Source organism: Lonchura striata, chromosome 11, assembly GCF_046129695.1.
Source record: "Lonchura striata isolate bLonStr1 chromosome 11, bLonStr1.mat, whole genome shotgun sequence".
NCBI lineage: Eukaryota > Metazoa > Chordata > Aves > Passeriformes > Estrildidae > Lonchura > Lonchura striata.
In genome coordinates this window covers 12,427,198-12,453,163 of record NC_134613.1, presented here as the reverse complement: position 1 = coordinate 12,453,163, position 25,966 = coordinate 12,427,198, and the positions used below count along the sequence as shown (strand labels likewise).

At 39.1% G+C, this 25,966-nt stretch overlaps 1 protein-coding gene across 3 annotated transcripts in view; it reads right to left on the bottom strand.

The window, feature by feature from the left end:
• Positions 1-25,966, bottom strand: part of ATOSA (atos homolog A) — a 46,355-nt gene that overhangs the window by 6,505 nt on the left and 13,884 nt on the right. For 2 of the 3 annotated variants that reach the window (XM_021537430.2, XM_021537428.2), the window contains exons 2-11: positions 10,180-10,364; positions 9,138-9,340; positions 8,583-8,708; positions 6,464-8,312; positions 5,696-5,812; positions 4,674-4,747; positions 3,781-3,889; positions 3,004-3,162; positions 1,134-1,202; positions 126-325 (exon numbers count right to left, since the gene is read on the bottom strand). In XM_021537430.2, coding sequence (XP_021393105.2) covers positions 126-325; positions 1,134-1,202; positions 3,004-3,162; positions 3,781-3,889; positions 4,674-4,747; positions 5,696-5,812; positions 6,464-8,312; positions 8,583-8,708; positions 9,138-9,340; positions 10,180-10,364 — 3,091 coding nt within the window. Of the gene's footprint in view, positions 1-125; positions 326-1,133; positions 1,203-3,003; positions 3,163-3,780; positions 3,890-4,673; positions 4,748-5,695; positions 5,813-6,463; positions 8,313-8,582; positions 8,709-9,137; positions 9,341-10,179; positions 10,365-22,793; positions 23,245-25,966 lie in introns of those variants that run through there. The other variant, XM_077785894.1, reaches the window with a different exon arrangement.

Sequence of the window (25,966 nt, the reverse complement as noted above, 5' to 3'; positions counted from 1 at the left end):
ATCCAGAAAGGCTGGCTGGGAAAGAAATTATGAGTTAAATTTTGGCAGATACTTTTTTATAGTTTGGCTTGGGTTTGTTGGGGGTTTTTTGTTTTATGTTGGTGTTTTAACTTCAAGGAGCTTACCTCAGATGTATGAGGTAGCGTAGTAGCCTTTCTTCAGTCTGGTGACTGTTTTCTTTATTGACAGTTCGCTTGATTTCTCGTCTCACAGGAACAGAAAAAGTTCTTTGCCGTAGGAATGTTTGATGATTAGCTGGCATTTCTCTCAAGTCATAGATCACCACAAACATCTTCACCACAGTTTTGTTAGGGTTAAATAAGGTCTGAAAAGACAAACAGTTCAATATAATACTCTTTAGAGACGACACATTTTTTTTTAAAAAAAAACAAATCTAACCCAAACTCCATCTGTCAAAATAGTTACCTGTGCACTTTGTTTCTGTGCCATACAGAAACATTTATGTAAAGACATTGTGAAGCCTTTCTGGTTTTCAACACTTCGGCTACCAGCAATTCCCATTTTAATTATATTATAATTATAATGCTAAACACAATCTAATCTGAATGAAACACTAGTATATGACTACTCTTACTTTGCTAATCAGCATCCCCGTTTTTGTTTATTTTTCCAGTCAGCTTTTTGTCTACACTGTTTCCAGACACAATACACTCGCAGGAAGCACAGTGGTGGGCTCCACTTTTAAACCTGAAATTATGAATGTGTTATCTCGGACTGAGTTCTTAAAAGAAAGTATCACTTCACTGGTTCTAAGCAATGACTGTGATTTACTTTGTGATTTTATTACAAAAGTAAAGGTGGTGTTAAAATATTACAAAAAGTAGATACAATTATTCGTTCTTAATAGCTTTAGAATAATTTCAGGATTTGAACTGTGGCCTAATTACTTTTCCATCACTTTTTCAAAGCCACAGTGTCCCCAGGTATTCTGAATCTCCTGGAACTGATTCTAAGACTCCTCAGAGCACAGAAGTGTTCAAAGATTGGGAATCTTTTTTGTCCCACACACAGATTTCTACTGGTAGCTTCATGCTCATCTCAAATAAACTCATCTCTGCATGACTTTCTTAATATTAGTGGTTTCAAGGCACCCTTATCTGCTGAGTACATACCACTTGTATTGTTCCTGAAGGCGGTACCCGATAACCCCTTTTGCCAAGGGACTCTAAAGTAATTACACCCTACAAAACAAAACTCATATTTAGGTCACAGAGATAAACAAATCAAAATGTTCTAGTCACATAATTGCATTTATTTGAAACATAATCAGTAATTTACAAAAACTAAAAATAGAGAAGGCAATGCATTTACAATGCAGTTAAAAAATCAACAGTATGGGCCTTAAAGATACTTTGGCAGACCATTCAAAGCTGTGCAATAAGAGGGACATTCTCCTCTTGAAACAAGATTCAAGTTTCCACATCTTCTCCACATCAGGGAGCTAGGACAAAACAGAGCTTTCTTTTCAAAGCAGCTGGGAGGTTAATACGAAACATTTGTCCCCTCCTTTCCATTTCTATATAATCTACAATTGCACCAATAATACTCCAAATCTCACAGAATTCATTTTTGCTTTTCAAAGGCAGCAGATGCACTTAATCTCCCATTCTAATCCAAACCTTAGGAAGGATGACATCTGCTTTTGTACCAGCTGTGATCCACAGAGCACCCGCCCTGGGGGCACTGCCACACGTCTGCTCACCCTGCAGGGCACCAGCACTGCACCCCTGCACGGGACTTCAGCAACCAAACCAAACCAACCACCAGAAAAAGACCCCAAAGCAGAGCAAATAGCTATACAAACAGAAACAATGGTTCTGATGATGGAGGCACTACACAAATGCTGTATTAATCCTGGGAGACTCAGCCATAATAGCATATTTGGAAATAGCATGTGGAAAAGCCTGAAACAATGAAACCCAGCTAGGAAAATAAGCAATGCTACTTTTAACTATTTAAGGAACATGAGAATCCCTTCACCTCCTAGAAAATCACATGAAATAATCTAAAAAAATGAAAGCAAAAGAATAGATACTTTTTGTAGTGATTAAGACATACACAAGTTTAAACTCAAAGCCATTACTTAAAGTCTAAGCAATTTAATTTTCTGAATTCTTTCCAAAACAGAAGGTCAGAAATGGTAAACGCTATGAATTCAAAATCTAAATCTAAATATTGGGATACTCAGATGTTCACTGCTTGACTTCCATGTTTAAACACTCTTTACTGTATATTGGACAGATGTACACATATGAAAAGCTCTAAAAATTGGATCTGTCATCTATGTAAAATTAAGGTTCTTTAACAGACATTCAGAGCAAATCCAGCCTCTGATTCAATGCCAGCATACAAGACATCATTTTCTTCTTACAGAGGAGCATTTTTAGACATGCAAAACCCATGCTGTCACTGTGGAAAGGTGGAACAGAATTAGCACCCAGAGACTGAAAACACAAACACTGTATGGCTGCAAACATCAGCAAACCATGCAGCCTGTGAGGGTGCTGAATGTCACCACAGCCCGGGCAAGATCTGCTTGAAAACAAAGGGCTGAGCAACTTCCAGGTCTAAGGTCTCCACCATCCCCTTGGCCTGCACCTAAGTCACTCTGCAGAGTGGTTAGTTGCCCAGAGCAGCTGTTTGTTGGGACAACAAAATGAATCCACTTAAGTCCAGCTATTGCCTCACTGCTATTTTAAGTTAGATGGATAAAAAGAGATGTTGGGGGTTGATCACTGCAGTGTGGGGGGAGACAAATACATTCAATATCCCAAGATGAGAACAGCTGAATGGTGGGGCAGAGAAGAAGGAAAAGCACTAGTTAGGGAAAGGAAGAGGGACAGGAAAACTCTGTCAAAGACAGCAGAAAAATAAGCCAGATCCCTGCAAATCTTTACTTTCTGAACCCTCTACTCACCAAGCTCTTGCTCTTCACCTCCACATATCAGAACTTATTTAAAATAAATCCAACCACACATTTACCATGTAAGGAGAGGGTGCATTGTCATCTGAAACGCTGTAGAATGACACTTCAACTGGCAGAGTCATGTGCGTGGGACAGAAGACTCCACTTGCTCCCACCTCTGCTGTGAAACCCTCCACGACACCGAGCGGGTCTAAGCGGAAATTCAGGACAGATTCCTGAGAAACAAAGCACACACAGCTGAGCTTCGGAACACCTCAAATACAACAGCATAACTAATCAGGAAACAAGTGCCCACAGAGAGCAACAAATCCTCAACAAATTCAACTCTGTATTTCACAAGACAGCAGAATATAACCCATGAATGCTCTGGCTAATAGTTGCTGTTATTGGATATGCTATTTGAAGTGAAAAGCTGGAATCTACACTTCAAACACGTTCCTCAAATCAGTTTAACACACTGATTTAATCCAGCTTTTGTGACATACTAAGTAGACTTTAAGAGTGAAAGTGTAAATCCTTTTTTCTAAGTAAGTACATTTTAAACATGAACAATTACATGTTATTAAATCTCATTTATGACAACAGAACATCTTCTAACCTGACCACAGTGGGAAACAAAAGCTTAAGCAACTCATTGCATTTGATTCTCTGAGACAGATGATGTCTGGGACATGAAATAAGTGCCTTTATAGTTGGAAATGAAAACTAATTTTATTCAATTCAGTTAGGAACTTTTACATTCTAATAATGCTGGAATTGTTCACAGTAATATACTTTTAAAAGCAGTACAGAAGAGTAAAAATACCACAAGAATTCTAGAGAATATGCAATACCTCAAAGTTTCCCAGAAGGCTCAGACTTGTTACTGGGGGAGCACTAGAACTTAGAAATGGTTTCCCATGGCTGTCTGGATCACCTTCTTTGTTTATACAATGTTGTGGGCTATTAAAAAAAAGACAGAATAAATATAAAGGATAAACAAATTTGCTTTTGTCTTCTGTGTATAAACAGCTCTAGAAAGAATAATTTACTTTAGTATACTACAAAATGTTGTCCTAAAGAAGTAACAGTTAAACATTGCCTGTTAATACTTTAGCAGAACATTTCCTAGTTAACTCAAAAAATATTTTTACCAGCTTTACATTACAAGGCGTAAAGACAATAAAAATTTCTTCTTTAGCTCCATTAGCAGGAATCAAAATATCATATTTTCTTCTCTTGTATGTGGGTACTTTTGTCTCATATTCTGAAATATATCTCATATTTCCAACATCAAACTACAATACCAAAAGCTGTTTATGTTACATGTATTCATGTATGAAAGGTCATGATTGGCCCTTTTTAAAAGTCTGGTTCTCTGAACAAGTGAAGACAAAATACTTCACATGTTCAGCACTAAGAACAAAATACAACACAAAAATAACATTGGTTTGAAGGAGAATCAACAATGACTAGCTTTTCTGTCAACTCAAGTGTATCTGACAGCATATCTACCCCTGCATGGGATAGAATTAATTCTGCCAGTAGCTCCCATTCCATGGTTATCTCCCAGAGCTGGGCTAACCTGGAAACTCCCAGGGCAACTCAGCCACTGAGCAGTGTATCAAATTAAGGTTCTTTTGAAAGCATTTTTTGTCTTTGCTAACATGCTTTGATTTTGCATATAAATATATATATACATTATGCTCCCTCAAAAATCTCAATGATTCTGGTAAATAAAGCATACCTTCTTGCAGACAGACATTTCAACAATGATGAATCCAGATCAAAGCATCCAGACTGTGTTTTCCTTTGAGGAACCTCAACAAGAAAAGAAGATGTTAATTTGAAAAGTGAACTGCTACCACAGACAATTTTGGCAAGTAAGCACATTTTGCCAAGAATTTTCATGACAATACGAAATTACAGAAACAGAGCAGAAAATTTAATTCCTATAAATTTTAAACTTAGTGAAGAAAGTTCTAGGATTATTAATGATGAGACTGTAAATTCTGACTAACAGGAAGCATTACAATGAAGACATTCAGGAAGCTGATGTCTCTTTGGAACAGGACAGAATATTACTAATAAACAGGCTGTAACAATTCCCATCCAGTCTTCCTGAAATTTACAGACAAGGAAAAATAAAGCATACCACGTGCTGATTATTACAGGACATCACTACTTCAGTAGTTTTAATAAGAACTGCCTGCTTTTTTTAAAACTTCAAACAACCTACCAAGAACCTAACACTTCCCCAGTGTCTGCCTTATCACAGCAGCTTTGTTCACTAAGTCATTCCGTGACACCTCTGGTTGCTGAAGAATATACAATACAAACTGTTCACAGAAACAAAGGCTTTGGAATAATGGGCAATCAGGTGTTAAAAATGAACACAAAACCCCCTAAATGACAAAATGTTAAATTACACTTAAAACTCTCATCTTCAAAATGCTTTCTTTTGTGCTCCAAAATAGCACCAAAGGCATTGTTTCCATCAAGTTTTCAATTTAATGCCACCTTTTGTTAATCTTGATATGACTTCAACAACTATGTCTTTAATATTTTCTTTTCCAAAATTATTATTCAGCCTAATTTACATATTAACTCTCATTTAAGCATTAATTTCCACTCACAAGAGTATTCACTGTGACACAAAGTAAATACACACACTTCACCTAGGCATTTTGTCAAATTTTATACCATGCACAGACATTAGAGGAACAAGCAGTCCCTTTCTCAGCTAAAAGAATTTCAAGAATAACTTACAGGACTAGAAAGCAGAGGCAGTCCAGTTCTGGGATGAAAAGCCTTGGTTGAAGTTCCATCCAGGGATCGAAAATTGTGTTTCCGCCACGTATTTGTGTGTTTTAGAGGCGGTGCTTTCTGCCAGCAAAACAAATTCCCTGAGGTTATCAATGGGATATTTCAGTGACCTACCATGGTAACACTCACTTGCTGTAAGGGAGAAGACTCCTGACCCAGGTGGATCTACACCACACTAGCATGGGATGAAACATTCAGTAGAAATTCCCCTTGACTGAATCTCCAGTTATACAGACTGCCCCTAACAGATCACATTCCATACTCTGATGGGTGTATTTCTACAAGCCAGGGTGCCTCACTGCCCGTGGAAACAGTCACTCAGATCTCTGTCACCATGAGAGGAACAGGACAGAGTTCTTCTCCATGTTAAACTGATGAAGTTCATGGGAGGCAGCACCGGCCAAGTTACCCCACCACACAGAATCATTTGACAGGTCACCTTGTCAGCTAGACCATGGTACTAAATGGTTTTTTGAACACCTCCAGGGATGGTGACTGCACCACCTGGGCCATCATTCATTCTCATGCTTAACCCTTTCCACGAAGAAATTCTTCCTGAGTTACTTCAGGCCAAGACTACAATGGTAATATGCTGCTACCTGCAAAGTCAGGCTGAAACTCCTCTTCATGCTGCCTCTTAGCAGATAGAGGGTACAAGCTGTCTGACAAAGGGCAGCTAGAGAAATATTGTCTGCTCCCATACGTACTTACCTGTGCATCTGGGTTCTTCTGCCGCTCACACTTAACTACATTGTCTTCTGCAGCTTTCTTCTGAGAAGTGCTTTGAAAATCAAGGTCTGTTGGGTCTTCATTCTCATCATGTGCAGTTTTTGTTTTATCTTGTTTGGTTTTGGTTTTGAAACTGTCATGGTCTTTATTTAAATAATTTTCAATACTAATAAGTTGTGTATTTTGCTCATAAATAATTGGTTTTTTGGAGTCTCTGTCTAAACACTTAAGCTCATTTTTGTGCAAAGAGTCAGATATCGGCATCACAGTTGCTTTTTTTGTACCTTCAAGTATTCTGCATTTTTCTATCTGTAAATTATTAAAACTCTCTGTGCCATTGTTCTCACTAACAACTGTTCTTTCTTTAAGTTTATTTGTGCAAATCTGTTCATCAATGATGCTGGAATTTGAACCATGTTTAATTCTATTGGTATTCTGGTCTTTCTGTGCATAACCAGAATGTATTTCCGATTTATCTGAAACTTCAGATTTGTTTTCTTTAATACATGATGATGATGTGTGAATGCTACTAAATACATGGCAAGATTTATTTGAAGTCTGATGAAATGAATTTTTGACAGCTTCAGTGGGTTTTGCTAAAACCAATTTTCTTCTTGCTTGGACTTTGAGAGAAGTCTTCAATTCTCCATCAAACCTAGAAGGACTGGTAGGAGTATCAGGTGTCTTTGTCCCTGATTTACTGCTGTCTTCTAACAAAGAAAATTTTGATTTAACGAAAGAAACAGAAGACGGTTCCTTGCCTTTCTTCAGCAAATTTTCATCTTCATACGTACTTCGGAAAATTTTTGACGTGACTGGACTAGCCTCATGCACTTTGAATGGACGTCCAGCAACGTGGGAAGTAGCTGGATCACAATGAATCAGGTGCTGGGCAATCCTTGCTATCACCTCCTGCCGCTCCTGGAGCAGGGAACCAATCAGGGGGTTACCCTCTCCTGCCGACTGACGGCCACAGTGGCTCCCTGGAACACGGGCCTCCAGCAGTGGCACCTCTGGCACTGGTCTAGCTTTACCTTCGTCACCATCTTCCTGTATTGCATTGTCTAAATTGGCAGCAGGAAGAGGGGAGCTTTCCTTGCTTTTCCTTGGCGAGTTTTCCTCTTCGAAAGTGCTCCGAAAAGCTTTTGGTGTGGCCGAGATGTTTTCATGTGTGGTGAATGGACGCCCAGCAACAACTGGTGAAGTAGCTGGATCACAGTGAATCAAGTGCTGAGCAATCCTTGCAATGACTTCTTGTCGCTCTTGAAGTAAAGAGCCTATCAAAGGATTGGTTTCTCCTGTGGGCTGATGAGAGCAATGACTATTTGAAACACGGGAATCAACCAGAGAATAGGATTTAAAAGTTCTGACTGGTGTTTCGTGAGGTTGTGTCTTATTGTCTGCTGTGGCATTATAGCACTGAACTTTAGACTGCGATGCCCCAAAGTCAGATCCAAGTCCGGTAGATGGATAAAGTTTGAAATTTCTAAAAGATGTGGTAAATTCAGGCATCTTTTTTCCATTAAGTAGGCTTTCAGGTGTCTTTGTCCATGTCTGTTTCCCACGAAAACGCAGTGGACTGGAAGTACTGCATTGCTGAGCAGCACTGGGATTGCTGCGCTGATGGAACTTACGCTCTTGCATTTGCTTTTCATAAAAGCTAAGGTTGGTGTGAATACTGCAGGTCAAAACTGGGTAGTTGGATTGCCTAGGCAGGGACTGGACGCTGACCCTCAAGGCCACGTTGTGCGAAACGTTAGGAACAGGAAAGACGTGCTCAGTGGGTGTCTGGGAGAACGTCCATTGCAAGTCCACATCTGCAGCGCTCACCCTGCAACAATACCAAAGCGCACTTACAGAAATGGCTACATGAAAAGTTTTTAATTATCTACTTTGTAAGAAATATCTAAGAAAAAGCACTGGAAACATCAGCAACTGCTGTACTTTGCGGAGTACACAAATCCTACAGAACTGCAAAAGTACCAGGCCAACAATATGGCACCTTCTAAAAGCAAGTAGGAAACCAGGAGAGAAGAATGATTTTAAGACAAGCCCAGCAATCTGAAAACAGCAAATGAGTTTTTTTCTATTGCAGGCGTACCTGTAGAGGATGTTTCGGGGAACGGCACCATGTGAAACACTCAGCCACGCGCTCAGCTGCGAGAAGAAAACGAAGGAGCGAACAGCCAATAAAAGGGTCTTCTCTTCAATAAATCGATCTCCACTCCTAAGGCATTTACAAACAAACACATGAGTGTTGGTAAGAATATTCAGAGACCTGTTAGAACTAGAACATTGTCAGATCTTCAGTCAGAAAATAAAATACAGCTTAATCAAGCAAAGCAAAACTCCTCAAATGCTTTAAAGATTCCAGAGGTTGATCTGTTTTTATACACATAAAAACTGACAAAATTTTATATAACAAATGTTACATGTTACTATTTGCAGTCAGGATCATTTCATACTCTGCACTGCACAATGTGCACTGCATAAATTTTGAGTATGAGTAAAATTGAAATGCTTTGATTTCAGTAGCAAACAGTGGTTTTCTTAGATCAGTCCTCATGGCAAAGAGCCAGTTTAAAAACACTAATTACTTTAAGGACTTCAATATGACAAGCTTCAAATTATCAACTAATCCTCATATCCAACTTACTGTCGAGGAACTGGCTCCAAAATCCACCTTTCTAACAGCAATGCATCTTGTTTGATTGCAGGATCATTTAAATCATTCCCCTCTGTGGTGGGCCCTTCATCACTATAGCAACAGTCTGGAAGTAGCATCACTTCTACCATGATTGGAATATTGTTCTTCCACAGAAGCATAACCTCAGATCTGGTTCGCCTGGCCTGACGACACTGAGGGAAAGAAAAATGTCAACATACACAAGCCATAAAAATACTAGCTAGATTTAAATCTAATTTAAAAGCACATTCCAAAGTACTAGAGAAGGGTAAGGGTCAAATTCTGTTTGGTTGCACCAAATCAGAAATAAGATTCCAGAGATATTAAATGAAAAAATAATTAATGTCTCCCTTACAGTTGCCATTTGAGAAACTTTCTTTAGGAAATTTAAAAAGCTTGTAAAAATGCATCTCCCCAACCACTGCACTCTGCTACCTTCTAGTTATCTCTCCACAAGGCACCCTCTTGGGTAGACAGACTCAAGCAGTATCTTTATAAATCTTTATACACTGTGTCTTGGAGCAGGCTAACTTCTACATGAATATAACTTAAATTCCCACAGTACTTAAGAACTTTTCCTTGAGAGATGGGATGCTCCAACCTTTCCCCCAAACAGACTGGCTAGATTTGATGTGTTTTTTATATTACTAATTTTTCCAGAACACCTGGAAAAACAAAAAGTTAGGTAAGTCAGCCTACATTTTCTCAAAAGAAACCCCAGACCAAGAATACTAAGTATAGTGCTTGTCATTTGCATAATAAAAGATTCAAACAGGCACTGCATTCAGGTAGTGTGCAGAACTTCATGTTCAAGGATAAAAGGCTTAATGATCTCTCATTTTAAGGACAGATCTATTATTAGCAGGATACTGAATTACATACTCATTTAAATGAAGGACTGACAGAAAGCCATTGTTACTTATGCTTAATTGTGAATCCACTGTAGGTTTCTTGGCTGATTTTAACCAGGGTAGCAAGGATTTGTGACATGAAATGGGTACCTCCACCATACCTGAGCCAGTTTGTCGCTGCATTCATGCTTAGTTGTTGGTGGCTGACTTGACTGTGCTGGTGGGCAGTGAAAGCCCTCTGTCCTGCCCTTGATTGAGTACTCTGGGGTCCGGCCCTCAGTGATCAGCAGGGCCAAGGAGACCAGGAACTCCTCAGCTTCATATTCAAAGTATTCATCCAAAGTATCTGTCATTTCAAAAAGACAAAAAGTAATGACATTTGCTGTATAACAACTGTTGGCTGACCCTGCAGTTTGTTTAAATTACACTTGAAATGAGAGTGGGCTATGGGAAATGGATCTTTGTGTCAGACTGGCTGCACTCCCCATAAAACCCACCACTCCCCACTCCAGCAGCACAAAGCAACTTTCCTCATCTCGTAATGTTGTCACTACAAAGAACTTTGTTTTTCTACAGCTTTTCTAGAAGACAAAAGGTTTCCTGGGCTCTTGTGGGAGAAGTCTAATGACAGTATGACTTGGCATCGTTATTATCATCTGACAGATGGAATAAGAATCCACAATATATAATAAAGTAGATTAAAAATTGAAGAGAAGAAGAAATATTTACTTCTATTATGGAAAAAGTGGGACACAATGTTCTTTAAGATTTTTATTGTAAGTTCCTCTTGCTGAGAGCAAGGCTTACTTCAGAGGTCCATTTTTAGTTACCACTAACACATAGGAAATGTTCAGAAGAAATATACAGACTATTCATTGTTTTGTACCATGGTTGGTCTAAACTTGTGCAAAGAAGGAAAACACAACAAGTCTCTGCAGACAAAGCAGCAGCTGGCATTGCTCTTCATGAAGAGCACACTCAGTTCCTGCAGAGTTAAGAGGCACCATTTTATGGTGTTTTATAGAGCACCCTTCTCCTCCTCCTCCCTCATCACGAGGATGTCACCCATCATTCAAACAGATTTAAGTACAACCACATCATGTCATTCCCCTCACTGCTTCAAAACACTTCAAGTTTCAAAATTATTTAATTACTGAAGAGGTTACAGAAAACTCTTATCCATGAAAGCTAAAATACATTCACTTCAAAGTCTATTTTCAGAGCAGCAAAGAAAAGCAGGTGGAGGCAGGGCTGCCAGCAGTTCTTTGCCTTTATTTTGATGCTTTAGGGGAACAAAAGCACCTGACATCTTCCCAATTTTAGCTTAAATGTCCTATGCCATCCACCAAAACTGCCACAGGGAGAGAGTTAATTTCTATTCACGTTTCAATTATCATGCATAAAATACCTTTCAGAAGTCTTTTTTGTCTTGGTCCCCTAATAGCAGAGCATTTGGCAAACACTGCAGGCAGACTTGAGAGATGCATACAAGAATGGATGCATGAAACAAAAGCTCCAATTAAAAGTGCAATTATCTGCATATGCAAATCATGAAGTGTGTAAAACTAGCTTTTGCATGTACATGTTTGCCTAGCCCAGGCTTGTACACCACGAACCCCAGGGCTTACAGACTACTTCAAGGGATCTACACAAGCTAAGCAAGAGGAGTCAGCCCACTGCTGAAGAAGAGCCAGAGGACAGATTAATTACCCTGGAGGACCCCATATGGCATGTGAACAATATATTAATTCATCTGGCATAAGCTAGAATGGTCTTTCACCTGACGGATGGCAAAAAATGTCTAATAAAGGGTACATGAAAGATTAAAGGAATGGTAAATAACAGAGAAGACAAGCCTCTTAGGTAGTGATATGAGTCACCTACAAAATTAGGCACCTGCACTTTTTTTTCAGCTAGAAGTCTGGTAAACAATAGGCAAGTCATACTTGGGAACAGGAAAATGGAATTTGGGAAGACTCTGAGAAGGATTTGGATATACAACAGACAAAAAAAATAATTGCAGCATGATCTTGCTGCTAAGTTCATCTTTGTATGTCCAAAGGCCATGGTAATTTCAAGAAAGTCACAACAGGAAGAATCACTACTGGAGTATTTTGCGTACTCGGACACAGAAGTTCAATAATCTAGAAAGTGTTCAACAGGAGTGAAATTAATTTAAACAAGAATTGTCTCATGCTTAGCAGACTAAACAAAACTAATTCACCCCTACAAAAATCTGAAAGAAGAATTGTTTTTAGTTAAAATACATAAAAACAAGTATGACTTTAAGGAAAACTGTAAAGAGAGTGTGATCAAGATCAGCATTGCACAGTAAAATGTGATACCTGAAAATTTACACTAGAGAATCTTAAGTGGCAAGTACCAGTAAAACAGACACGCCTTTCAATAGCAGCTTACCAGATGAAGCAGTAGACTTTTTATTATTTAGCTCTCTTTTTAAGAAGATAACCCATGTTATCAAAATATTTTGGACTTGACACAAATTAATGGACAAATCCTATGGCCTGAATGCTTCTGCTGAGCAGTTAGATTTAGGCAAAACCCACAACCCTTGCCTCTGACAGCAAAGCTTATATTGCATACCTTTAGTGCTCAGTGCCTTCACAGACCTGTCACAGGTCACAAGGCATAGACAGTTTAAGATGTTCAGATGAAAGGTCCAGTGAATAGTAAATAAGCAAGATCTAGTGAATAAAGCCAGGCACATATTCTGAAATAATCATCACTCGAGAATCAGATGACATACACAATATTGATTTATGCAAACAGATAAAGCTCACTTCCAAGTTCAATTTACAAATACTGCCTGTGTTCCTGTATCAGACCTATTATTTCAGAAGCAACCAATTTCTTGCTTTAAGAATTGAAGGGAAAGCCCAACTAGCTAAAGGACATATTTATACAGTTATATTGGCTGCAATTACAAAAACACCACGTTGTTTCAAAATAAAAGCATCATCACTAAAAAGCCTGTGTTGAACTAGGAAATGCTGCAGCATTATAAAGACAGGGCCAGTACTTTAAAATTATGTAATCAACCAGTTATTTGATCTGGACCTTAAAAAAAAATTAAAGCACAAACAGATATCGAGAAATGTATTTTTTCCTACAAAGTTAATGTGGCATATCATTTTTTAGCTCCACTAGATTTATGTATCATTAGCAACTTCTAAGAGTTTTCATAAAGAAAAAACCTTATAACCATTGAGAAGCCTGGTAATTGTTCCTATACAACAGACACAGATGATGCAAGTTGATGCAATTGAGAACAAGGGTAGAATGACATTTATAGAAACAGCAAACTCAGTGTTGAGTTAAAAAAAGTCTTATTCTGTGTGTGCTGTAACTGTTTGGTTTTGTGTATGAATCAGCCCTAGGACACATCATATATTGTGTACAGAATAACCTCAATCCTATAACCTGACTATACAACTATAGTTATTGTTCTGCTTCATTTCTAGCACTATAAAATGCCAAGTATATAGCATAAAATGTGCATCTCCTTAAAATAGCAAAAAATCCAGTTAGTGACACAAGTAAATAAGAATTAAAGTAATAAGGCACTACAGCCCTTTAACCAATACATTACAACTAAAGGTTATTGACCAGGTGGGCACAAAAGAGAGCAGCAGGTGTCTGACTACTCTAGAAGGAAGAAAGAGAAATTTAAATTTAGACTGAAGCTACTGTGTATAGAGCAAAGCATACAATACTGTGGAACTGAATATACAATACTGGAACTTTGTTTTCCTTTGCCTCCTGCCTATACCAACCTCAACAAAGACTGATTTTCTACACCTTCTCAAAAACCAGAAAAAGCCCATTTAACCAGAAATGTCAAGGAGTCCTCAAATCCTTGTCCTCCTACCTCCACTACACACAGGTGCATTAGCACTGGAATACAGAATAAGAACCCACAATTCCCCCCCACCCCCAAACTGAAATTGGCTCACATCCTGAAACAGCAATTAAGGCTAAGTTATGTGGTAGCAGGGATTCACAAATCCACTTAACTGCAACCCAAGGACTCTCTGAAAACTTCAGTTAATTGAGTTATGCTTAGCTGACTCCTTTCCCAACTAGGTCATGCTTCTGCAGACCAACTCCCTTCCCTTTCCTATCACAGCTTTTTCTGTAATAATTACAGAAGATGTTTTCCTGAAATACATGTTTTAGAAGAGCATTTAATCTGTTTTCTAGGCTTAGGCCAGGAAACAAATACATTTGGTATCATGTAACCCATTGTGTTCCAGGTGCCACCAGGAGCTGCTACCCTGTCCTTCCTGGGCACAGCAAGGCAATAAAAGGCCCCAGCAGAGCCTCTCCTGCCCTGTGCCACTCTCCCATCATGACCAGGCTGTGATAAAACCACAATCTCTCTTAGTACATGCTTATTTTATTGTCTAGAACCTCTCATACTGCACTGCTCACCACAGCTGTCTACCAAACTCGTCCTCTTCTCAGAAAAAGAGCTCATTTTTGCAAAGAGACTTTCTTCAAAGAAAGACAATTTAGCTCAACTGGAAGTAACCTTTAATCCTGACCTTTACTGATTGAGGGCTACTTCCTTTGAGAGTCCATGAAACAACTAATAATTGCCTTTGAATATGCCCTTTAATAGCCCAGACCTCTCCTGGAAAATCTTTAGGCACCCATAATGGATTTTGAAGGCCACTGATTAAAAGTAATCACATTCCTATTCTACTTAGAAAGTTGACACCCAGTAAGCACTTTAACAAAATATGGACTGCATGGTGTAGCCTGTTGGGATTCCCAGCTGATGCAAGCCCTGCTCCTGCCCTGTCCAGGCTGCCCAGTGGGCACCTGCCATGGCTGCCCACATCTGCTCCCTCCCTCAGAGACTAAAAGCATGGCTTAAGTCTTGGATTTCTTTGTTGTGCTCTCAGTACAACTGAAAGGAAACACTTCAGTCCAAGGGTCCCATGGCAGGAGTGTCAGGTACACTGGAGGAGAAGTGGCTGCACTTTCAGAACTCAGAACCCATCACCTCCCAGCAAGGGCAGTGACCTGCATTGAAAAAATTTCAGCAAATCTTCCTGCAAATCAATCAACTCTGAATAAGTTTTAATATCTTGCTATTCCAAGAAACAGGTTAAAGGTACTTCCACATTTTAAGAGTAAGGCAGGGATTCAAGAAACTACTGTAAAGGAAATGAAACACAATGTAAACCTTTGACTAACAGCTTCTCTTCTGGAATTAGAAACACCTACGGATGCTTTGGTTAACTAATTCCATGTTGTACTTCACTTCAAAAGAAAGTTGCCCTTGAATCCCCCAAATTCAAGATTCTCTAAATGAGCAGTCATGTTGTGTCTGCATATTACAAACCCATAATTATATCTGAAGTCACACGCTTCAAAAGCTTTGCAATATTAAGAGTTTAGGTATAATTTAAGTTATCAAGAGTTAAAGTTATGAGATGGCCTACTTTTTTCAAGAAACTAACTATTAGTTACTTACACTCAAGCAAATGCAGTGAACACCTTAATTTAGGAATAATCCTATACAGATTGACATACATTGACAACTGTCTTACATTCTTATGGCTCGAGATCTTTGAGCTCAGGGACAGTCATGGGAGCAGCACCATAATTCATCTTATTGTTACTGTCTGCTCACTTTTTCCAGAGTGCCAAATGGAACCACTACCTGGCTATCAAAGCAGTTCAGCTGTAGGCAGAAAATGGCACCATAGAAATTTATATTAGAACTGATGCATACCTGCTGTTCAAATAAAATAACAGTATAAGCAACAAAAAAACCTCTGGTCCTACTTAGTTCCATATAAAATAGGAAGAAATTTACCGGCTTCTGTGTTGCTATTCCAGTTTATAACCAGAAAAACAAACCCAAGTATGGGGAATTTCTAAGTAAGGGGGATTTTTAAAACTCAAGACAGAGCTACATGGAGCTGATGAAGTTATTCCAGAGTTGCAGAGCAATAAAAATCAATCAGTGCCACGGGCTGCAGTGCAGAGTGCAGTGCTGCACTAATTCCCTGGGTACGTGTGTATCACTGCCCATCTCCTGCACGTTCCTGCTGGATGCCTCCCACAGCACCCAGGGCTAATCTCGAGGCAGCTTTACAGTAAATAGAGACTGGTTTTAAAACTGGGCTGGGGGGGAAAAAAAAAGTACAATTCATATTTTACTAAAACTTTTTCAGGTTCAAACAGCTTATTAAGTACAGACATAAAATCCATTTAAAGCTTAAGTTTCTTGCAGTCATCTCAGAAACTCCTGCTCTCTGGGAGTGTAAAATGCAGACTGTTAAACTGATCTGGGTGTTCCCATCTTGCTTCCTGCGTTTTGGCTGACATCCTATTTTGCCATCACCATGCTGCTTACTGAGTCACTTCTCTTCGTCCAACTGTAGCTTCTATTTTTATCTAAGCAACAACAGTTTAATGTGCTTCTTTTGATTTGCTGGCATTAAACCAGGTTCTAGATCCAATATTTGCATTTTGATCAGGGAAACTGGGTTTCTATTCCCTTAAGTGGACAAAGAAAAGGACTAAGAAAAAATGGTATAAGCTGAATAGTTTCTTGCTCCACGATGAAATCACAAATTGTAAAGTAGGTCAATCATTACAATTTCAACGTCTGTATTTAGTAGAAGAAAAGCAGTAACTGAAAACATTAATTCTGAGGCCTATTTCAAACGTCAATTCACCAAAAGTTGCAAGAGAACATGTATATTATAAAATACAACTGTCTCACTCTATCCTGACATAGGTAAATAAGTGCTAAAATGTCAGTGTAAAGCTGTAAGATTATCAGTGCTGCAATGGTTAGCAGTTTAAAAATAAGCCAGTTGTGGGAAGAGAACGTTTTCTTTTTGCTGACCCCTAAACTAAAGGTGCTACATGCTACAACAGGACAGGTCCTGAAAGCAAAAAGGACTTGGCTTAGTTAATGCCCTTAAGAGCACATCAGTTTCTGTTTTCCTTTATATTATTATTTCCTACATTGTGATTACATTAAATGTGACTACAGAAAAAACCTGAAGTTATACTATAATGAAACAAAAATGCCTACAAGGAGCAGACCAAGTAATTTCCATTAATTCATCTCTAGGTTTTTACATTTTCCCCTTGTTTAGCTGATGCTCTGCCTAAGCTAGCTAGTGTTAGAACAAACTGCATGCCACAATGCACCTATCTGAACAAAACAAAAATTTAAATCCCAACAAAGCAAAAGGATTTCTGTCAGGTATTTCTATTAATTTCTAAAATAAAATAATTAGGAGAAAACAGCTCTTTTAGAATTAGTGTGTGGTGCTGAGTAGAGAATTCCAGTTACTTGGCTGTAACTGGAAGGGAATAGAAGGCATCTATCTGGCCTTCACTCACCACCAATGCAGTGATTAACTACCCTGGTAAATATGCTGATGGAAACTTTACAGAATGATATTGGAAACAAATTTCTGTTTTAAATTCCACCCTGGCCCCAGGGAGTAACAAGAGCAATGTGGAGGTCAGACATAAGCTAACTTCACAGGCACTGGCACCACAATGCAAAACCCATCCAAATGCTCAGTTTGGGCAGCTGAAGGAGCCATGTGTCACCCTGGAACAGAAAGCAGAGCACACTTAAGCTTACAGAGCATGCAAGAATTTCTTCCTCAGGTGCTTCCTTGGCAAATAACTGAGCATTTTTTACACTAAAACACCAATTTTCCAATACAAAATTACTACGTATATAATTCTTTTCCACAATTGATGACTTTCATCAAGGCTTTCCCAGCCAAGGAACTTTGGAGATGGGAATGAGACCATCTTCATTATGGCTGCTCATTAACTCAAGAAGGAGCTGAAGACACACGGGCTGAAAGCTTTCATCAGCTTACTCTATTTCACCTTAGCTGCAAATATCCTTCTGCAGTGACTCCACAGCTGCTGCTTTCTTTTCAAATGAAACCCAATGCGTGTTAACAATGAAAAAACACATCTATTTAGCTAATCCTCACCTCTTCCTGAAGGCATATCATCCATGTGACAGCTGCAATTGAGTATTGGGAAGTCAAACTCCCAGGCCAAGACATCCTTCCCATTAAACAGGTTGATGGCAACTCTGCATTGAATTCCAGCTGTGACAGCATTTTTATAGTACATAAATAAGTGTGTGTCAGAAATTTTATTTCAGGCCCTAAACATAGTACAATACAGGATGATATATAAGTTTCAGCTTTAATTTGTTTAACAATCCAGCCTGACAAGGATTCAACTACTTGCAGACTTCTGTTTTATACAGACTGTACTGTTTTATACAGATTGGTTTAGAGATGGAAAGCAGTAATTTGTGATAAAAAATCACTTCCAGATGTTACTGGAAAACAACACAGACCTTTTTAAAAGTCCTGCAGTAGGTATTTTGGTGCCTATGAGAGTTGCCAGAGAGCACAACCCTCCATCTAAAAGACTAGATGTTTGTACCTTTTGCTGACCAGATTTCTGCTTAAGTGTCACTCAGTTTATTCCTCTGTAATGAATCTTCACAACACACACAAGTATCTTTGGACTCAGCATTTATAGGGATGAAGTGTTATCCTTGCTAAATATACCAGTTTCTAAAATTTCCCCATTAACACCAGAATTTTTTCTGTTTGGGGTATTTCATGCTTTATCGCATCACCTTAAATACATATTGTACTTAGAAACTTTGGCAATATATTTTCAAGTGTTCTTTTGCTTATTTTTCTATTAATATAGAAAAAATAACACTTCTTTTCAGAGGAGAAATATAAAGTAGCTTTCAGTTTTCAGAAGGATTTTTAGCAAATTATTTGGAAGAGTCTTTTAGTGCCTGACAAAACAGCAATGGGAACACAAAAGTCTTGCTGGGAAAGGCCATCTCTACTCCGTGTGTGCACAGGTTCAACTCTGGTTTACAACCACGAGGCGAAAGTTCTTTTTCCCTAAAACCATTGCAAGGAAAAGAACTGTTACATATGTGCCCTTTGCTTCAGACCATAGTTAGACTTGTTGGAAAATAAACCAGAAAGAATTTGAAAAGCACTGTGCGAGAGCACTGACTCACTTTTGGGTGGAATCAGCAGACATGCCACAGCTGCTGGAGCCAGGGAAAGCCCCTGGTGAAAGTACCAGGCTGACTTATGGGATCACACTTTATGGAAACCTTTCACTGAGCATTCAGCCTTCAACACAGTATTGTTGCCTATGCAAGTGAGGTTTCATAGGCACCAAAACACTCAGCCTTCCACACACTCAGAAAACTTTCAACAACCAATCCTCAAACACTCATCTTCACATTACAGTCAGGTGCCAACGGGCCTGACTGATGGTTTTTGAAAACCATGCTACTGACAAAGCATTTGTATGCTGAAAATCTCCTCAAAAGATACCTATCAGTATCTATTTTTAATAGATATTGCAATTTCCCAGCTTTACTGTGGTTACAAAAACCCCAACAAAAACAAACCAGAGAAGACTGTGGGACAGGGGTGGCAGAAGTCTACATTTTTTGGAAAAAAAAAAAAAAAACTAGTCCAATTTTTGGTGAGTCTACTCTATTAAAAGACCACTAAAAAAATAAAACCAGACAAACAGCTCTCCCATACATGGTGAGTATGTAATTTCTTCAGGGGCAGGAATTTTGATCATTTACATGTAGCACATTTAAAAAGTTTTGGTTTTGTTACTTACATTACAAATTGGATAACAGTGTAAAATAGCTGCTGTCAGCAACTCACCAATGCAGCAATAAACCCTGCCCCCATAGAAAGTAAACCCTCTCCCTCAAAGATGGAAAACACTCAATTTCAAATATCCTGTTGTCTTAGAGGAACCTGTAAAAACCATAAAGTTATAAATGAATGCCAGGAATGTCAGCACTGTTACCTAGGTCAACCAATGGCCCTGATCCAGATAAATGAAGGTTAATTGGCATTATTTTTAAATTCTAGAGAATATGACAGTCTGCAGTTTTCCACTGGGCTGAAAAGGCCTCATGGGCCAGCAATTAAAAATCTGCAACTGCTTGGGCAGTAATGAACTTGTAATTTAATCCAAATCATCAAAATAGTCATTTAACATGTCTAGATGTATTTCACCTGTGCAAGTACTGAATAGCTTGATGTATGCAGCTTTTCATTCTCTTCCTTTTACCCGATTTGAAGAATTCACAGGATCTAGCTGACTATATTTATCTTGTTAAAAGATCAGACTGACCTTAAGATTTAAAAAAAAAAAAAAAAAAAAAAAATCAGGCTAATGAAACTCTAGAGCACCAGACCTTGGAAAGTACCTTTTTAAAAAACTGGGCCCAGTTGAACAGTAAAATTTCAAACAGCATACTTGTTTGCTTACAAAATTTAAGTGTCTGTTTTCCCTCTCCCCTTCATTCAACCATCCTTCCGGGCTTGCAGCTTTGAAGGCTACCAGAAACATCCAGCCACTGGGCACCTCACAGAACAAAACGAGCTTCTGACAATCCGAGATGCAAGACACTCGTAGGCAGTGCCAAAATGAACACTACTGGAGCAAGGACAATAGTGGTGCATTCATCATGTGTCTGTTGAGAACACTTGTCCCTCGAAGGGGAAAAGCCAGCTCAGGGCTGCTGCTGGCACAGAGCGAGGCAGGCACGGTGAGGACAGCAGGCAAAGTGTCCCTGCACGGGCTGACCTCGAGTCACCCACCCAGCCTGGCCTGGGCTCGCAGAGCATTGGCTGCACGTGTGTTTGTAACACCCTGTACTGCGTATTCTTGGAACATTCTTTCCAGAGAACCCAAGCGACAGGGCTCACCCCTCCACGGCCACTTCCAACCCAATCTCACCAGCAGCAGCAGCATCCTGCTCCTCGAGATAAACTATCAGTTTATACAAGAGCAAAGGATCCAGCCCTGCTCACGTGCTCTGAAATCAGGTGACCCGCGAGTCAAGGGACAGAGCAATAAATTAGTAGGAAAAACAAAACACTACACTAAAAATAGTGAACACGAGCAGCACGTGAAGAATAACAGTTTTTATCCAGTCAAAGCTCAAGGCTCTCACCAGCCTGTTTTGTATCTGGGCAAAATAAATTGACATGAGCAAAGACAGATAAATAAAACCTTACTTTAGTTCCTCCCTGATAATTCACAACTATATATTTAATTAAAAGTAAACAGCAGAGGAAAAAGTAAAATCCAGTGCAACCTCAATCAGAAAATACCAAAGTTATTTTCTTTCAGGGAAAATTGCTCCAAGATGAATTCAGCTCAGATATGCCAAAAGCTTCACTTCAGCTACTAACACAGTTCAGGCAACATTAAGGATTTGCCCACTTGTCAGGTTTAATAGCTCTAATAAATTATTGTGAATGCTCAAGTTAAGCATCAGGTAAAAAAAACAAAACCCCTTCACAAACATTCCAGAATCCATGTGCCTGATACCCATAACTTATTTTGTCAACCCTCCCATTAGCAAAACCATTATACAGAGATTTTCTACTAGAAATCAATAAAGAAAATAAATTCTGTTATTATCAAGGGACAACAATGCATAATTTGTTGGAGGAAGAGGATTTTTTTCTAAGAGATAACAAAACAGCAAGCACAGAAGAGTAGTCAAAAAGACTTAAAGTTTCCATTTAGAAATATCTGATTACATTGGCTATTACTGTAAACAGCTGGTTTTTTGCAATTGCTTATCTTCAAGAACTAATAAAAAACACATCTGAGAGATTTTTAGCACAGAACATTTTATTCTTACCATCTGAATTAGTGGCTGAAGAAAGTTTTGAAAGGATCAGAATCTGGCATGGGAATCCACTCAACAAGCAACCTGCCCTCTTTATCCCCAGAAAACATGCAAACTGGGTTCACTACACCCTCCTTGCTGGGCTGGAGCCCTAGGAAGCAGCACTCAGAGACCTGCTTTTAGCACGAGTTAGTTTTCCCCTTGAGTATGGAAAAATGCTTGTCTGAAATCCAAAGATTTTCCTCAGAGATAAATTCCTCACAGTCCAAGCTGGAAGCATGCCCTGCCAGTGGGGACCTCTGGGCTGGGCACAGCCCACGTGAATGCCACCCGGCAGCCGGGCCTCAGCGAGCAGATGGCACTGCCTTATCTGCCTGCCCAGGGAAAAGGCAGCACTGCCCACAGGATTTCTCATGGAATTTGTATGAAAAAGGCACAGACAAGGTTATGCCTCACCACCATCCAGCCTTGTAAGGTACCTCTGGCTGGTGCCTAACAGTAAACCATATTTTCCTGTTCTTTTTTGTCTCTTAAAACATCATCTTTCGTAACAAGAAAATTGCTCTTTTTCTTTCTTCTGCTTTCAAGATCCTCCATGGCTTACCAGCATTCCTGTTGTCACCCACTCACTACTGCAGTAAACTGGCCTGTGATTACTTTAATCACCAGTCCTTACTCCCCCTGTGTTGTCCTACACTCTTGATTAAAATGACTCTGCTTTGCAGCTTCTCCATTACGGTGATAAAGACTTGTTAGCCTGTGGGATCACAGTTTATCTGTTTCCATCAGTATTATCCCTTTGTCTCCACACAGCCCTCTGTTGGAAGCCATTGATTTAGCGTTTGATACTTGCATAAGGTCTGAGGTGAGCACAGTCTTTTGTTCCAGGCTTGTATAATAGCCAGCAAAGCACAATACCCAAGTGTGATCCTTAATTTGTATCACAGATAACAAACAATAATCTTCCAGCAATAACTCCATGAATTTGCTCCCTTCTCTTTAAGCCCTCTTATGACTCGAGTTACACACCTGGAGGATGAAGAAGTCCTTGATCCATCTGACACAGCAACACAAAACAGTGAAGAAACACAGCCTGAGAATACAGAGGCTTGGTACACAACTACATGAAGTACTTCCTTCACTCTGTAAAGAAGCCACAGATGTAGTCAAGATCCACAACCATAGACGTACCTCATAAACACAGCAAAAGCTGAGAAATCTACGTATTCTTAACAACACTGATAAAAGAGACTTGCAACAGGTTGTTGTTCATGCTGTATGAGAAGTGACCTGGACTCTGTTATATACACAGACCTTGTTCATGACTTCCCAAATCAAACCCCACCCTCCAGTACTTTCACTGCCATGAAGTTTAGTCTATAACAACAATCCTTCAGATGTCTTACTCTAAAAAGAGATATTGACACTTCTGGTTTGAATTTAACTGCAGTAGGTACAGGACCCATACAGTAACCACTAAGTGCTTGCTATAAAAATAAGAGAGCACTTGGGGCACTTCCAGCATCCTGCTCACATTGCCCAAGGCCAGTGCAAGTCAGAGAAGTCACATCCACCCCACCACATCCTCCTCACCTGCACCATGCCCAGGTCAAACGCAGAGAGCTTCCTTCCTCCTGCTCCCTTTCCCCTTTGCAATGCCATTCAAGTTGCATGAGGCAATTTTCATGTTAAGTTAAATGGAAAGGATTCAGAGAAACCTGCTCAAATTATAAACTTCTGCATTTAAACTAATGTTTTAACTGCCGGGCATTTTAAAGTATACAGTACTTCAGACATCTTTTGGAAAGATGTTATAGGAAGTTCAATACACAAGGCCTCTAGGAATTCATATTCACTTTTTCTTAGTTTACCTTTTCTTCTTCTCCAGCTGGTTTGCTTTGCCTTTTAAAATTTGTTTTAAAGTCATAAAACCAACAACTTATCTTGAGTTTCATAAACTTTGCTAAAACTGGAGAGCAAAACGTGTTGGTTGCCATGGCAGTAGTGAGGAGTCACTGGGTCAGGATGCAGAGAACTTCTCTTGTTCTGTCTCATCATTTGCATCAGAAGTTCAGCCATCTGTTATTAACTATTTAACAACAGTCTTGCTTGTTAGCACTAGTGCTAGCTATTTTAGTCTCCCCACCTTCAGCCCTTTTGAAAATCTCCTAATTAATGTGGAAATTCATCTGAGTGCTCAGTCATCTTTCAGGTAGGATGACCACCATTACTTCAAGTTGGCCAATATTCTCCTTTCCCGACAAGGAAAAAGCAAACACTTTTGCAGACACCAACCTCTAGAAGAAGCAGCTTTATTGTTAGACAGCAATTTGAAAAGAATTTGATCAGACAGTAGATGACGTGGCTGAACTCCAAGACAGGCCATATCCCTCCCATTTAAGTACACTCCACTATACATTATCTTCCCCAAGTTCCACAGCATCTCTCAATCTTCTTTATCCCACCTTCTTGATATTGCAAAAGAAAAGTTTTGTCATTTTAGTGCAGAGGATGAATAGCATTGATTCAACTATGTGTTGCTAAGAAGTAAATACTGCCTTTTATCCTCTGAGAGAATATGAATTATATTTGCCTACTTGCTGCATACATGAAGAAAACAAAACCTAGTTATCCATTTCCAAATTTAGAATTTTGGATTTAAAAGCATTTTAACTTATCTTGACTCTGCTATCTTAATTTAAATCTGTGTAACCTAAAGAAAAATACTCTGAGTCTCATCCTCAGAAAGCAGGCCAGTCTTGTTGCTCCTCACTCATCACACCCTCAAGAAGAAAGTGGGAGGCTGTCAGTGACAAAAGGGAACAATGCATCTGTTTCTTTTACTGTTCCTAAAACTACTTCACAAAAAAAATTAAAAAAAAAAACACAAAACAGTACTATTAGGGGCAAGGAAGAGGCCTTCAGCAGGAAGTCCTTGTTTCAGTCATTTAACACCCTAACATATGCTAAGAACACTCTGTTCACAGGTACAGCCAGCAAAACTCAGATCTTCCAAAATTATAAAGTGGAAGTAAATTTTGAAAATACTTATGTGGAATATGGAGACTTGCAGGGCATCAGGAGACTAAGCCACACATCCCAATAACAAGACAGTATTTTCCAGGCTGGTCTGTCAACATGATGACAAGCAGCCTGTTATATGCACAAACAATTTCAGTGCAGTAGAACGCAGCTCAGAGACAGCACAGGCTGAGATGCCTTCTCAGACTAAAAACATGAGAGATTTGGTAGATACAACCACACATGTATAGGACAAACCTGGTATAATGGTAGGATTTAGAGACCCAGAGCAAGAACCCAGTGTCATTGCTTCTGGCTCAAGAGAATGATGCAACTGAACAGTCTAGAAGTGCCTGAAAAGGTTTTCCTTTTAGTATGTTTAGGAAAATTCTCCATTACAGATATTTGACTTCACATGTGAAGGCTTGGAGTAATCCAGGGCAGCTTTCTGACTATCAGACCATATCAACTCGAGAGGCTTGGTTCAGCTGCAACAAGAATGTGAACACTGATGGCATAACTAAGCTCAAGATAAATACAGTCGTGGGGAAGAATTATTAAGCACATTTTCTGCCTACGTGCAAGGCACCTACTAATGCCACTGAGCTGCAGTCTTTTCCCCAAAATAACTGAAAAACAAGAAAATAAGAAACAAACCTAAGAGTGCAAATGCACTGATAATAATAAAGCTTTTAAAGAGCATTAACAGGGAGAAGAGATAGAAACACTCAAGAATTCAATAATTTTATTTTAATGGACAAGACATTAAACATTATAGTATGCAGGTTAAGTAGGAGCTGATATTCCTATAACTTTATTACAACATCATGTCAGTTGGAAATCACACCTACAAGCTGAGAACTTCTGCAGAACTAACTATTAGGGTAATTAAAAAAGCACACAGAAAAAAAGCACAGGACTTGTTAGGAAGTGTCCTCAGGTGAGGAATGCAGATCAAGAATTCCATTATTTTATCTGAAATGCAGAAAAAGACAAAACAAAAAGCCCAGAGCAAACTATTTTCATAACATCTGACCTCTTCTCCTGCAGCTTCTTTTTGTACCCGTCTTCTTTGTGCTACTTGATCTCCAAAACTTTGATGTTACAAACCATTCATTGTCATCTAAGTGGTGGGTAATTTATCTTGTGGAACTATGTCAGAACATGTTTGACCACCCAAA